This window comes from Cucurbita pepo, chromosome LG09 (assembly GCF_002806865.2).
Source record: "Cucurbita pepo subsp. pepo cultivar mu-cu-16 chromosome LG09, ASM280686v2, whole genome shotgun sequence".
Lineage (NCBI taxonomy): Eukaryota > Viridiplantae > Streptophyta > Magnoliopsida > Cucurbitales > Cucurbitaceae > Cucurbita > Cucurbita pepo.
In genome coordinates this window covers 1,558,845-1,573,799 of record NC_036646.1, presented here as the reverse complement: position 1 = coordinate 1,573,799, position 14,955 = coordinate 1,558,845, and the positions used below count along the sequence as shown (strand labels likewise).

At 40.8% G+C, this 14,955-nt stretch overlaps 2 protein-coding genes and 1 pseudogene across 2 annotated transcripts; all 3 read right to left on the bottom strand.

Annotated features, from left to right (window-relative positions):
* Positions 1 to 482: 482 nt before the first annotated feature.
* LOC111801474 lies at positions 483 to 3,858 on the bottom strand (annotated as a pseudogene).
* A 985-nt stretch (positions 3,859 to 4,843) lies between these two features.
* On the bottom strand, positions 4,844 to 11,454 carry LOC111801331 (protein CHUP1, chloroplastic-like). Its single transcript, XM_023685289.1, has 9 exons — positions 10,828 to 11,454; positions 10,697 to 10,731; positions 9,874 to 10,620; positions 7,375 to 8,754; positions 7,169 to 7,300; positions 6,233 to 6,414; positions 5,964 to 6,075; positions 5,245 to 5,388; positions 4,844 to 5,151 (listed from the first exon to the last, which is right to left on the bottom strand). Exons 1-9 carry the CDS (start codon positions 10,934 to 10,936, stop codon positions 5,050 to 5,052), a joined length of 2,943 nt encoding a protein of 980 aa, XP_023541057.1. The 5' UTR covers positions 10,937 to 11,454; the 3' UTR covers positions 4,844 to 5,049.
* Positions 11,455 to 12,260: 806 nt separating this feature from the next.
* LOC111801848 (probable transmembrane ascorbate ferrireductase 4) lies at positions 12,261 to 14,729 on the bottom strand. Its single transcript, XM_023686046.1, has 4 exons — positions 14,291 to 14,729; positions 14,158 to 14,209; positions 13,878 to 14,074; positions 12,261 to 12,753 (listed from the first exon to the last, which is right to left on the bottom strand). Exons 1-4 carry the CDS (start codon positions 14,438 to 14,440, stop codon positions 12,421 to 12,423), a joined length of 732 nt encoding a protein of 243 aa, XP_023541814.1. The 5' UTR covers positions 14,441 to 14,729; the 3' UTR covers positions 12,261 to 12,420.
* Between the last annotated feature and the right edge of the window lie 226 nt (positions 14,730 to 14,955).

The following is a 14,955-nucleotide window of genomic DNA, read 5'->3' as shown; positions in this document are numbered from 1 at the left end:
CACAGATCTTAATTTGGGGGGTTCTTTTGCCGGAGGGTCTTGTAACAATCCAAGTCCACTACTAGTAGATATTGTCCGCTTTGACCCGTTACGTATCACCATCGACCTCACAGCTTTTATAACGCATCTGATAGGGGGATAAAATGTTTCGTTTTCCTCTCCAATTGATCTGAGATCCTTGCACTCTGGCTAAAAACACCATAGGGGTGCATCGTGTAGCTAAGAACACCATAGCCTATTTTTAAATGAAAGCCAATTTTTAAATGAAAAAATCTTCAGTTTAGCAGAAGAAAAGTGAAGGAGAATCTGTACAGGAGACTGCCAGATTTTAACGAGTACGTTCGCTCATTCAGTACAGACAGACACCACTGCTATCAACACGTCTGCCTGTTTCTCTTTACTTCAGTCAGTGTTAACAGGGTGAAGACATGCCGAGGCCTGTCTTCGTGGTAGGCAAACTTTGGCGTTCATAGACAATAATATACATAAATTTGTGGTCTAACCGAGGGATATTAACTGGGATTTTGTACTATCCATCTCGATATCCCCTCCGCCGGCCATAATACACAGCAGACATAATTCATCAAGTGGTAAAGTTACATGTTTTCAGCTTCATGATTCTGAGAAAATTCTTATACATTCGCTACAAATCACTCCCAATATGTTACAATGGGATTCTAGAAAACCTCAGATATGGCCACATAGAATCTATGTACATAAATGAATCAAACAGCTAGAACTAGGATTGGAATATGCATTCACGCTAAGGTCGTTTGGCAGTGACAGACGCTCCGTCTCGTCTAGTTGAATTAGCTGCACTTTGGGACCAAGACGATGGCTTGAAGCTACCTGTTAATATGGTTGAAGCTGCAGAGGCACAGATCTTTCTTCTCTTGGATTCTAGGTCCAATCGTTTCTTATCAGGTATGGATGATCTAGATGATCCATGGAAGATGGAGGAAGCATGAATCAATGCCCGTTTATCCCTTCTGTTCTTCTCAAACTTTGAAGAGAACTTAATGCGAGTAGCAGCTGCGGAATCTTGTTCGGTTGCGGGAAGCAATCGTATACCGAGGCCCATCTTACGAGAAACATTTTCTTCTTCAGCAACTCTCTTCTTTTGATTCTGAGAAGATGGAGGGAAGTGTATTAGCATAATCATTGGAAGATGAAGGTGAGAAAAATGGAAAGGATTAGATGACATACTCTAAGCTGAGCTCGAAGTGTCCTGTTCAGAGTATAGTCATCTGCATGCCTAGAATCTGAGAGTCGTTGGAGGCGCACCAATACTGGCTCGGCTTCTTTCTTCTTCTGCATATCCTTTTCCTGGTGTTCAAGTCGATAAAATGGATCTGCAAGCTTACCCCTTTCTGTAAAAGATATATTAAAAAGGGTTAGTAATTCTAAAATAAAATTATATGGACAGGAGATTTAACAATGAAACCCAATGAAAGGCCAATTAAGTTTGATGATCCTGATAAGTAAATGTTATAAACGTTAACGATCGTCACCTTCATCAGCCGGTAGTTCAAAGGTTTCGGCATCCTATATGTCATATTCCTCAGTTTTTCGTTGTGCACCACTGATAATCACATACTCGCAATTTTTTGGATCTGTCTGAATAACAATCTCGTGTCTACAGCATGCTGATTTCATAGTAAAGCTCCATATCTGAAAGAATCAAGCAGATAATATTAGTCACTGGAGCTCTTATAGTGTGATTTCTACAAACTGATCATGTTTTTTCTAACAGGACATTACAACCACGAGAAATCACCATTCACCAATTTGTATATTGAAATTTTCATACAAAAATAATCCATCCATCAGAACAAAGTTATTCAGAAAAGCACATTGTGTGTGTAAAACTATGTGGTAATAGTCTCATTGCATATTAGAACCTTCAAAAGCTAAATATGTTACAATTAGCCATGAACAATACCTTTGTAGAATAATAATTTCCAACTTGCTTTTTCTCTGCATTGAACCTAACACCCTTTGCTATCATTGAGTTGCAGCCACCACACCATATATTGTAAGGCATCTCGAACCTAACAAAGCAACACGTTTCAATTGATTAAAAAATAATAGACTCCGTGAATTAAGCCATCAACATGGAAATTTCCTCACACCAGTTTTTCAAAAAATAACATAATCCCCTGCTTTAAATAGGACACCCTAGGCAACAGTATTGAAGCACCAAGCCAAGAAGACCTCTCTAAGGTGCATGCTTCAGCACCATGCACCACACTTCCGAGTTTTTAATTTTTAATTTTTTTTAAAAAGCTTTGTTATCGCAGGAATGCCTATTTCCAAATATTACACAATACCTCCCCAAAATCTGTTGATGATATTCATAGTCACATAATCAAATAAAAACATCAATTTTATAAAAAGTAGATATAATAAAAAAAAATAAAAACATTGATTCCAAGCCAAAGTTCTCCAACAATGTGTTCTCATTAGCCACCTACCTTATTATCAAGATGCCTTGATCTATTTTCCTTGCTCTCTCTCTCAAAGCATGTTGACCATGAAATTTGTTCAAAGACCCCTGAGAAAGGAAAGATCAGCATGAGAATCTGAAAGGATATGGATATTTCCTTTGAAAAAAATTATTGCACTACTATAGTTGAATGAGAAATGTACCTGTTTTGGGGTCCATTCTGGTGGATAGTAAAAGTTGTCTGCTCTCGCAGCTGCAAGTGAAGACTGAAAAATGCAAACCACCAAACGTCATAAGCATTAACGATTCAACATGTATTGCCCAGAATATATTTATAATTCATTCCCTAATAACTTTTTCTTTAAAAAAAAAAGAAAAGAAAAGAAAAGATAAACAATAAAAAAAATTAAATAACTATAGATATATACATGATCCACTTTGCATATCGAGTTGATTGGCTTCCAAGGCAACAGTTTTCACATGAAATGCAATCTACCAAAATTTATGAAGTAAATGTAAGAGAACTTGCCTACCTAATTACAGAGTCAACTTAAGTGAACAACAAGGGAAGTTCGAGATACTCAGCCATTAAGAGCATGTACAGAACACAGGTTTGGAAATAGTTTTTTTCTAGACAACTCTAAACTACTAGGCATAATCCATGCTTCAACCATTTCCAGAAAATCAAATTTCAGGTTAAATCCAACAACGGGTTCTAAGATTTTGGACTTAAATCACTTGTGATGGATATTGATTTCAATTACTAAAACTATTTGATTCCCCCCGTGACAAAAGATAGCCAATACATATACAAACCACTATGGTTAAATATTTTTTCTGAAGAAGAAAATTCACGTTCTCCTATCCAGATCCAATGTGTTCTCTCGAACTGACATGATGTTTTTCTTCCGAAATTAAGTTATGAAAACATACATATAGAAGCACGGATTCGATAGGACAGACCTGAATTACTTGGCATATTCCATCCAAGAACCATCCCAGAAATCATTTTCCAGGTTAAATCCAAACAACGGGTTCTATAAATTTCGACCTAAAACAAACGTGACGGGTAATAACTTCACTTAACAGAATCATTCGCTTCACTTACCAAAACCGATATCCAAAAATACTCTTTCAGATGCATCCGCTAATCTCTTTCAAAATAAAATAATAACTAATGATAATCGCTCCAACATAGGGCAAACAATCGGAACTAACAAAATCTAGTCTAAACCCAGATTTCTACGAACAAGTTGAATCGGATCACATAGCAATAAACCCTAGAAATCGAAAAACAAAATCACATACCATTATGAATCGTCGTCGGCTTCTTCAACTTCGTCGGATTCCAATTTCCAGATGCGAATTCAAAATTGGCGATCGTTAGTGAGAGATTCCATTTATTTCGTACTATTGTGTTTATATACTATTTTTACGCGTTCCATTCTGGAACAACGATGGCGCGCTTGCTTACGCATGGGCTCATTTCTAGTAATGGGCCGACAAATTAAGCATTAATTACGGCCCGAAAGACCTTAACACATGGGCTCATTTCTTGTAATGGGCCCACGAATTACGCATTCATTATGGGCCCAAAGGACCTTAACGCATGAGCTGATTTCTTGCAATGGGCCCACGAATTATGCATTCATTATGAGCCCAAAGGACCTTATCGCATGGGCTCATTTCTTGTAATGGGCCCACGAATTACGGATTCATTATGGGCCCAAAAACCTTAACGCATGGGCTCATTTCTTGTAATGGGCCGCCGAATTACGCATTATTTATGGCCCAAAGGACACTAACGCATTGGCTCATTTCTTGTGATGGGCCCACGAATTACGCATTAAATATGGGCCCAAAAGACCTTAACGTATGGGCTCATTTCTTGTAATGGGCCGACAAATTAGGCATTAATTATGGCCCAAACGACCTTAACGCATGGGCTCATTCGGCTTGTTGTATATCACATATACCAAATTTCCACGTTGTCGCAAGATAATATTGCATTAATATAATGAAATATATTTTTGTCATATATACTCGATTTATTTAGTTATATGTAAATACATACTCAATATCTTTACTTGTCACTGCCATCCACACAAACAGCTCTACTAACGGTTTTAAAACGTGTCTGTTAGAGAGAGATTTCACCCTTAGAATACTTCATTATATTGTCTGCTTTTAACCCGTTATGTATCGCTGTCAGTTTCACAGTTTTTAAAACGCGTCTACTATGAAGAGGGTCTAGCCCTAGTTCGACCAATGCATCGCATCGTCCGGTAATTTGGCTCTAATACCATTTGTAACAGCATAAGCTCACCGCTAGCAGATATTATTCGTTTTGACCCATTACATATCATCATCAGCCTCACGGTTTTAGAACGCATATGCTAGGGGAAATGTTTTGATACTTTTATAAGAAATGCTTCGTTCCCCTCTCATGAATTTGCTTGTACATTCTCGAACTGGATTCAGTGTTTTCTTGCTCTTTGATCCCACACTGTTCAATGTAAATCATCTCTTTTGTAGCAATGAGTTACAACAAGTATATGATTGCTGAAATTAAATTGGGATAACGATGAACTTGAATAAATAATTCAGGCTTCTTGCTTGTTATCATCACCCGTCTGTGTCGTACGAACTCGGCTCCTCAACTCTTCAAAAGCCTTCATGCTCTCTGCGTCAAAGCCTCCCGCAAACTGGAAACATATTACATTCAATATGTCACCCACACTTCTAATATTTTCAAATACTATAAGGTTCTTCAGGTGAAGAATGGAGATGAAATGTACCTGATGAACACGGAATGCAAAACGGACGCCTTGCAAGACTAAAAACTCTCTGTTCGGCTCCTTCTCGGGTTCGTTCATTGCATCAAGTTCTGATGCAACACGTTTCATGTATTTCCTTGCTAATTGTACTGATGAGAGCTTAATCTGATATGTAAAAGTACGATTACATTATACATTTTGTGTAACAGTTCAAGCTCACCGTTAGTAGATATTGTCCTCTTTAGGCTTCTCCTAAAATGGCTTCTTCTTATGGTTTTTAAACGTGTCTACTAGGAAGAGAGTTCCACACCCTTATAAGGAATGCTTCGTTCCCCTCTCCAACTGATGTGGGATCTCACAATCCACCTCCCTAGAGAACCCAGCTTCCTCGCTAGCACACCACTAGTAGATATTGTCCTCTTTAGGCTTTTCCTTCAAGGATTTCCTTTATGGTTTTAACGCATCTAAGACGGAGAGGTTTCCACACCCTTATAAGGAACGCTTCGTTCCTCTCTCCAACTGATGTGGGATCTCACAATCCACCTCCTTGGGAGCCCAGTGTCCTCGCTGGCACGCGCCCAATGTTTGGCTCTGATACCATTTGTAACAATCCAAGCTCAACCCTAACCGATATTGTCTTCTTTAAACTGAATCTATTTGTGTTCCGTATCTAAAATGAAAACTAAACTCGAAACCCGATGTTCTCAAAGAAGAAAAGATCGATCTTCTCGAAGTCATACCTTTCCAACAACACCTGTATCTGACAACCAATCGACTGGAATTCCAAACTCTCGATATCGCGAGATAGCCATGTCTCTTGTGCGTAGGAGTGCATAGACACTCTGCTCAACCCTGCCAAAAGACAAGAACAAAAATAATGATTGGACATGACAACACAAATTGAAACATCCATGTTCCCAATAATGGAACATGGCAGCACAATTTCAACAGTTGACTTGTTCAGACACAAGTTCTTTAATATGAACACCATGTCGTTGTCTATACTTACTTCTCAAGCAAGGAGTACATTTTCTTTAAAGCTGCTTCACATGGAAGTTTCGGTTCATCGACGAACGTGGTGACCCGCTTCTCCAACTTCATTAGGTCCTGATACTCGAAAGACGCCTCTCTTAATGCATCTGCTTTTCCTTCTGGCCAATCAAAGTGCTTCAGGACTGCCCTTTCATCAACCTTAATCAAAGACAAAAGAAAGTACACTAAGAAACAAGGAGATACATAGAATGAAATTATTTGCATCTTCTTCGATGTAACGCAAGCCCACCGCTAGCAAATATTGTCCACTTTGATCCCTTGCGTATTGCCATCAACCTCACGATTTTAAAACGCATCTAGTAGGGAGAGGTTTCCACACCTTTATAAGTAATGTTTTGTTCTCCTCTCCAACCGATGTGAGATCTCATAATCCACCCCCCTTGGAAGCCTAGCGTACTCGCTAGCACACTGCCCAGTGTCTGGGTCTGATACCATTTGTAACAGTTCAAGCCCACCATTAGCAGATATTGTCCTCTTTGGGCTTTTCCTTCTGCGCTTTCCCTCAAGGTTTTAAAACGCATTTGTTAGGGAGAGGTTTCCACACTCTTATAAGGAATGTTTCGTTCTCCTCTCCAACCGATGTGGGATCTCACAATCCACCCCCCCTTGGAGGCCTAGCGTCCTCGCTAGCACACTGCCCGGTGTCTGGGTCTGATACCATTTGTAACAGCCCAAGCCCACCACTAGCAGATATTGTCCTCTCTGGGCTTTCCCTTCTAGGTTCCCCTCAAGGTTTTAAAACGCGTTTGTTAGAGAGAGGTTTCCACACTCTTATAAGGAATGTTTTGTTCTCCTCTCCAACCGACGTGGGATCTCACATTCGGTAGTCTTTTATCTTTTTTATCAAAATTCAATCCATAATGGAGATTCGTAAATAAAATGAATGTCGTACCAAGAACGATAGCTCTTCGTCTAGCCAATTTACGAAGGCCACGACATCCTCTATATTAGAGAAGGTAGCTCCTCGAACTTCAGCCGCCAATGACATGACAAAATCGCCTTGAGTTTCCACATCCGCTTTAACCTGGATTTAGCAACGAACTTATCAACTGTCAAATACTATATAATGGCAAGCTGAGAAGAGAATGATCTACTCACTGCTATGAGGAATGATGATCTGTTCTCAATCTCCCCAATCATGTTACTTCTAGCATCAGATACATTTGATGTTGTAGAAGAAAGCAAAGGAGTATCCTTCTTAGCCTCTCGTTTCATTAACGTCTGATAGAATTCAACTAACTCAGGCGCTCTATGAACCTTATCACCACCTACACCTTTAGCCAAGCTTCCCGGAGGAGGCGGTGGACGAGGCGGTCCACCAGGTGGTGGAGGTGGGGCACCAGGAGGTGGTGGTGGTAGAGGTGGAGCAGCTGGTACACCACCTTGAGGATTGGGACCTTTACTTACAGAAGCACCTGCTGATGGTTTTGGTGGTGGCTTAGGCGTTCGTGGAGGTCGCTTCTCGATCTCGGCTAGCTTCATCCTGCTTATGGCTGGAGACTCCGTCGTCTTATCTTCACCAGATGGATCAGCAGAAGCACTTGGTACAACTGGTTTTTCCTTTATTTGAGAAAGCTTTGGCGGCAAAGTTGCATATCTATCTTTCTCTGTCTTACCTTTAAATTCAGTGTTCAAATTTGAATTTGAAATATTGCCAAACCTCTCTGCTCTTGCTTGATCAGCCCTTTCCTTAATTTGCTTCTCTCTTGCTAATGCCAGTTTATGTCGGTCTTTGTATGCTGGATATTTCTCATCCAACACTCCTTCAACTGATTTAGACATCAGCTGAAATGATGATGCTACTGAATTCAATGATTCATTAGGAGTTTGAGTTCTGATAGTTGGCAGATTCGGGGTGCTTGGAGAGTCGGGAATTTCGTGTTCCATCGTACCAAACGTGGTGATAGCAACATTGTCACTTGCATTTCTAAGCATCAATGCTTCTAATGGACCTCTTGGCTTCTGACTCATGCTCATCCTGCTCGGAGAACTCCCCGAAAACGATCTGGCTGGTGACGAAAGAGCGCTCGAATCATCTTTGCTCCGACCGCCCCATTTCTTCAACTTCTGAATCAAGCTAGGCTTCTTACTGAGGCTACTATATCTACTAAAGGAACTATCAATTGAAGCATTGTCAAAATCTTCACTTCCAGGAGAAGATGGTTGGGAGAAGTTGCTTTCGAGATCGGTGTCTCCTTGTCCACGTTCCGATCCAGCATACTCCAACATGAGTTGTTTAGCCTTCTCCTGTGATTTTGGGCTCAAATTCTTGTTGAGATCACGAGCGGATAGTTTTCCGGTAGGCGCCTGGTAGTTGCGGAGTTCATATCTTAGGCAGGCATTGACCCATCTGAGGTAAACTAATTCCTCAACTTCACTGAACCTGTTCATTTGAAGTCCTTCAACTTGCTTTATTAAGTCCTCATTTGCATGCCTTAAATTGTTGACTTCCTCTCTAGTTTGGGATACCAATTCACTCTGCAATGTAAAAAAGAATGAGCATTCAGGCATAGGAGGCCTTTTTCAAGCAATAATTACTTGCCTGTTTGACCATATACCAAAATCAAGTCTTTTGAGATAAAACTAAAAGCATCAGTGACATCATATTTGAGTTGCTATTTTCTAAAAAAACGTGTCTTTCGAGAGAGGAACGAGCGCCAGTAAGGACGTTGAGCCCTAAAGGGGGGTGGATTGTGAGATCTTACATCGGTTGGAGAGAAGAACGAAGCATTCTTTATAAGGGTGTGGAAACCTCTCTCTAGCAGACGCGTTTTAAAAATATTAAGGGGAAGCCCGAAAGGGAAAGCCTAAAGAGGACAATATTTGTTAGCGGTGGGCTTAGGCTGTTACAAATGGTATCAGAGCCAGACACCGGGCGGTGTGTCAACAAGGACGCTAGGCCCCTAAGGGGGTGTGAGATTTCACATCGATTGGAGAGGGGAACGAAGCATTCCTTATTATAAGGGTGTGGAAACCTTTTCTTAGCAGACGCATTTCAAAACCTTAAGGGGAAACCCGGAAGGGAAAGCCCAAAGAGGACAATATCTGCTAGCGGTTGTCTTAGGCTGTTACAAATGGTATCAAAGCCAGACATCGAGCAGTGTGTCAACGAGGACACTAGGCCCCCTAAGGGAGTGTGAGATTTACATCGGTTGGAGAGAGCAACAAAGCATTCCTTATTATAAGGGTGTGGAAACCTCTCACGAGTAGACGCATTTTAAAACCTTGAGGGGAAGTTTGAAAGAGAAAGCCTAAAGAGAACAATATCTGCTAGCGGTGGACTTGGGCTGTTACAAATGATATCAGAGCTAGACACCGGACGGTATGTCAACAAGGACGCTAGGCCCCTAAAAGGGGTGTGAGATTTCACATCGGTTGGAAAGGGGAACGAAGCATTCCTTATTATAAGTGTGTGGAAACCTCTCCCTAGCAGACGCGTTTTAAAACCTTAAGGGAAAACCCAAAAGGGAAAGCTCAAAGAGGACAATATCTGTTAGCGGTGGGCTTGAGCGGTTACAAACATGGTGACTTATGACTTATGGCTTGGGCTGTTACAAACATGGTGACTTATTTGTAAGAGGTGTTTCGAGTTCTTACTTCAGTCATGTTCGAGAGAGTCGAGATTCTATTCTCAGCAGCATCGAGTTTAATAGTCAGCTCCCGCTTTTCGATTTGAAGTTCTTTATTCATCCGCTTAAGCTCCATAACTTCAACCTCCAAATCCTTCACAGCTTTCATTTTCTTTTCCATTTCATCATCTTTCCTTCTAGTTTCCATCTCCTTTGCCTGTAGACCAGAAACTTGTTGCTTAAGCAACAACAGCTGCCCTTTTGTTTGGTTAGCATCAAGCTGAATCTGCCTTTGCAGCTCCTTGATCTTATTCCTAGCAAACTCCAACTCCTTCTTAACCATACCATCTTGTGCAATCTCCTCTTGAAGCTTCTTCCTTTCAGCCTGCAAAGAACTAATGGTAATATTAAGCATATCAATCTCCACTGCCTTGATCTTGAGCTGCCTCTGCAACTCCGTAATGTCGGATTCCTGCTCTTTTAATCCGTAGTATTCGAGCAGTTCACCTTCAAGCTTTACTTCCCTCTCCTCCAATTCCTGTACTAAGTTACGCAATCGTTCCAATTCGCTCGCGTTGTTTGCCATCTCGGTTTCATACACTCTATCCTTCTCGGCTTTGTCGTCGTCGATTTCAGGTAATGGAAACTCAATCTCCCCAGATAAAAGTTCTTCAAATTCAGGTAAAATGTCTTCATCTTCAGTTATATAAACAGGAACTTGATCAAACACACTACTTATTAACTTGACTTCTTCTTCTTCCTCCTCTTCCTCCACCTAATATAAAAGAGAGTTCATTCAATTCAAGAAGGTATCATAAATAGTTTCTAGGAAGCTCTAAACAATTACTTACATAATGTTTAATCTCCTCCTTCTCTTCACCATTTTCTAAGCAACAAAAAAGAATAATTTCAATACATCAGACAACATAACAAAACTTATCCAGAGTTGAACAATGAAGAACTGTAGTTCGAATATAAATACCGGTGAGCTTGTCGACGGAGGCGACGGATTTCGAGTTTTTAACATTGATATGTCTTACAGCATAGGCTGCAACTGAAGCAGCTACCACAAGGCCTAGCCTGAGTACCATCAAGCAAATACTGACATAAAGATTTTAACTTCCCAGTTGAGATAACCCAGTTCTTCAAAACTGTAGCGCCCATTCCTCCCCACCTCCATGGCTAACATTTCAAATCATTGTAGCCTCAAGGAACCAGAGTATGGTGAGAATTTTCAACAACTAGAAGTTTTAAGACAAATTTTGATGCTAACTAGCTAAGAGCCATGGTAGCCACCAATAACTAGTGGCCAACGCTTATCCCAAAAGGATTGCGTGCCATGAATTTGTGGGTATTTAACATGTTGCACCACTCATTCAAAGGATTGAGCACACAGAGTATTAACACCAAAAAAAAGCTTACCACAGACCAAGTGTGAAAGAAGATAGACACGAGCAAAGGCAAGGCTGTGACTTGATTCTTAGCCGCTTGCTCGATGGACCGAAGCATATGGAACCGTGCTGTCGAGAAGGCAACAAAGTAAGGCAAACCCAATAGCCGAATGGGCATTCAACCCACATGGTACCCTTTTTGGCATGTCTCTCGGGCTTCTTGTTTTCTTCTGCCAGCCTCTATCATCTTCGAAACAACTTGTTTAAATGGCTTAGAGGGTTCATTAAAATCTGTCTTGAATGCGTGAAAACTTTGAGACTAAAGATGCCAATAAGTGATTTTTGGGCATCAATTTGAGAATAGAGATGCCAATAAGTAGAGAATATTAGTGAGCCAAGCTTGCAGAATATGGCGAAAGGTAGCTTTCTGGGTCATAAATAAGAGATCCCAAACGCCAAAAGTAATAGCCAATATGTCATGTCATCCACGAGCTTGAGGTTGTGGACCTTATTGATCCTCTTGGAAGCTTGGTTGGCATTGGCAGCTATAAAGAAAACCACGCATATTAAAGTTCCAAGAGATCAATGACACGGTTCAGTTTCTTCAAAGTCGATAAATATGAGATCTCACATCGATTAGAGAGGAAAACAAAACATTCTTTATAAGGGTTTGAAAACCTCTCCTTAACAGACGCGTTCAAAACCGAGAGGCTAACGGCGATACCTAACAGGCCAAAGCAGACAATATCTTCTGAAAAAGATCGAAATTTGGAATTGTCGTTGAATCGATTCTTTTTAATGAATAGATCCGATCGCAACCCTGAAGAAGGATCCATGGCTAAGCTATGCACGATTGAGCTATGCAATTAGTTACACTAGTCTTTGTTGAGCTATGTAGTTGATAGATTATTATTACACCAATCCAAAGTGCATACTACAATCAGTTGAGCTATGCAGTCGACAGATCATTATTACACCAATCCAAAGTGTATACGTATAGTTTTACTAGTTGAGTTACGCCGTTGACAAACCATTACGAAATGACTTTATAAGCCCAAAATTCCCTAATATTTGTTTATACACTATTCATTATGCAGAGAGAAAGAGAGAGAGTTCTTGTATACTGAAATCATAAGGTTTTATGGCTTACACACATGAAGAAAAATGGCAGAAAAGGCTGTTTATTAAGAAGACAATGGCTTTGAATTGGAGACAAATGGCTGTTTGATGGTGGGAAGTGAAGGAGTATATTTAGGAGATATAGCAGTGAGCACCACAATTCCACCGAGCAAAGCCAAGGCCAGGCCTAGACTGTTGACAACCATGGCTTCAGGGCCTTTTCTAGGGACATTTCTCTTTGTTTGCAACAATGTCAGCTTCTCTAGAAGCCCTGTTTCTGCTACTGTCACTGCCAATGCATAACTGTATAGCCCAAGGAACACATGCCATGGCAGCACTCTTTCTCTTGTTGCTCTCACCTCCCTCCAGAGCCAGAAGCTCAGAAAACCCATCATCCACTGCATTCAAACACACCACATTTTTAGCCTAATATCATCCGAATCGTCTCGGTTCGTTTGTTTTGAATGTGTTTTGAGTAAGGGTTGGAAAATCTCGGGTTTTGGTTTCAACTTTATAGTTTAACCACGTATGGAGATGAGATTCGAACCTCTAGCCTTTTAAGTTTATAACATAACGTTTCGTTAGGTAAAGTATGGCTATTTCAGAACTTGGGAATTCAATGTCTTACAGAAAAACACCATAATAAATGAGGGGCAGAAGACTCTCAATCAAGTTGGGATATAAGAAAGCAGCAATAGATGGCTCCTTCACATTGCCATCAAGAGGGCAAGGTGCTTCCTAATACTGAAGAAGAATTAAAGGCTTAGATTGTGATAATAACATCACATATGTATGGGTCACAATCCAAATCCAAGCCTACCAAGTCTACCGCTAGTAAATATTATTGTCTTTGAGCTTGTCCTTCCGAACTTCCCCTCAAAGTTTTTAAAACGCGTTTGCTAGGGAGAGGTTTCCATATTCTTATAAAGAATGTTTCCTCTCCAACCAATGTGGGATTTCACAATCTACCTCCCTTTGGAGTCCAATGTCTTCGTTAGTACTCTCCAATCGATGTGGGATCTCACAATCCACCTCTCTTCGAGGGCTAGCGTCCTCGCTGGCACTCTCCAACCGACGTGGGATCTCACAATCCACCCCTTCAGGGCCTAGCATCCTCGCTAGTACTCTCCAATCGATGTAGGATCTCACAGTCCATCTCCCTTCAGAGGTCAAGCGTCTTGGTTGGCACTCTCCAACCGACGTGGGATCTCACGATCCACCCCTTTCAGGGTCCAGCGTCTTTGCTGACACTCTCCAACTGCGTACGATCTCACCATATGACTTGACAGTAATGGTATGGATTATTCAATATGTTTCTAATGTCAGTAGCAGATCTCAACAAGAATTCACATGGCATTCATTCCAAGCATTGAATTGAAAAAGAAGAAACATTCTGGTTCTGCAACATTACATTTTAAACACATCTTTCTAGTTCAGTTCATCAAATTCAAGGCATGAAAGGGAAGACTATATTTATAATTTGATGGAAGTAAAAGGGGTTAAGAGAGAAAAAGGAGAAAACCTGAGCTCCGAACAAAGTGAAAACGCTCAAACCCAACCAAGAATGTAAGCTGTGGAAGTTAGCCAGAAAGCCACGATCCCAATGAAACTTAGTCCAAATTCCAAAAAACCCAGAAGTCAAAGCCAGCCCTTGAAGAATCAGATGAACAGATTTCCTCAAATTCCTCGAACCAGGCAGCCAACTATGAACCAAAATGGCTGAAAATCATAGCAAAAAAACAAACACATGATACCCATTTCACAAATCAACAGATTGAATCAACATTTTGGTTCAAACCCACCTTCTCCGCTGAGTAGAATGAAACCAATTACCATGAACAAAGGATGCAGAACCTGCAAAGCAAAACTCAAACCCCTTTTACTCACACGAAATAAAACTTGGGTCGAAATCTAAATGGGTCGAAAATGGCATACATCGAAGATACGGTCATCTGGGGCGGGGGGAAGATGGCCGAAGCTAGAACTGAAGGCAAGAACCCAAACGAAGATCAGAACGGCAACAAGCAGTCCCAAAATTCTGGCAAAAATGAGCAATGGGGCAAGTGAGGGCAATGCTGCGGCCATGGAGACGGAGAAGGCAGCCGGCAGCTCAACGATCTTGACGCGGCTGCGAGTGCAGAGGTTGGTAGGCTGTGCAAATCGCGGACAAAGAAACGGTGGGTCTACTTTAATTTATGGCCGCGGCTCTGCTGTGGAGTACACGGAATTGGTTTTGGAAACCAGACCTGGAAACTTATCTGGGGAACTGTGCTTAGAGCCGATTTTTCATCTGGGACTTCACAAAATCGGATCGTTTAGAAGTTTCGATCACTAATTTTGAGAAAACAGGTGTGGAAATTGCAGGGGTACTCATGGGGTTGGAGGGGGCAGGGGTTAAATACAGTCAACGAAAGATTAAAATATCCGTTTACTAAATTTGAAGGCTTTTTACGATGGAAGGATTTAACTTTGACTAGAATGAAACTTTTAGAGAATAAAAATTTTCCCAATCCATTGTGCTATTTTGGTGTTGTTGCTTCCATTTCTTTAAAAAAATATACATATTCTTTCCAAAGTTATAATGGATAGATAGAACTTTT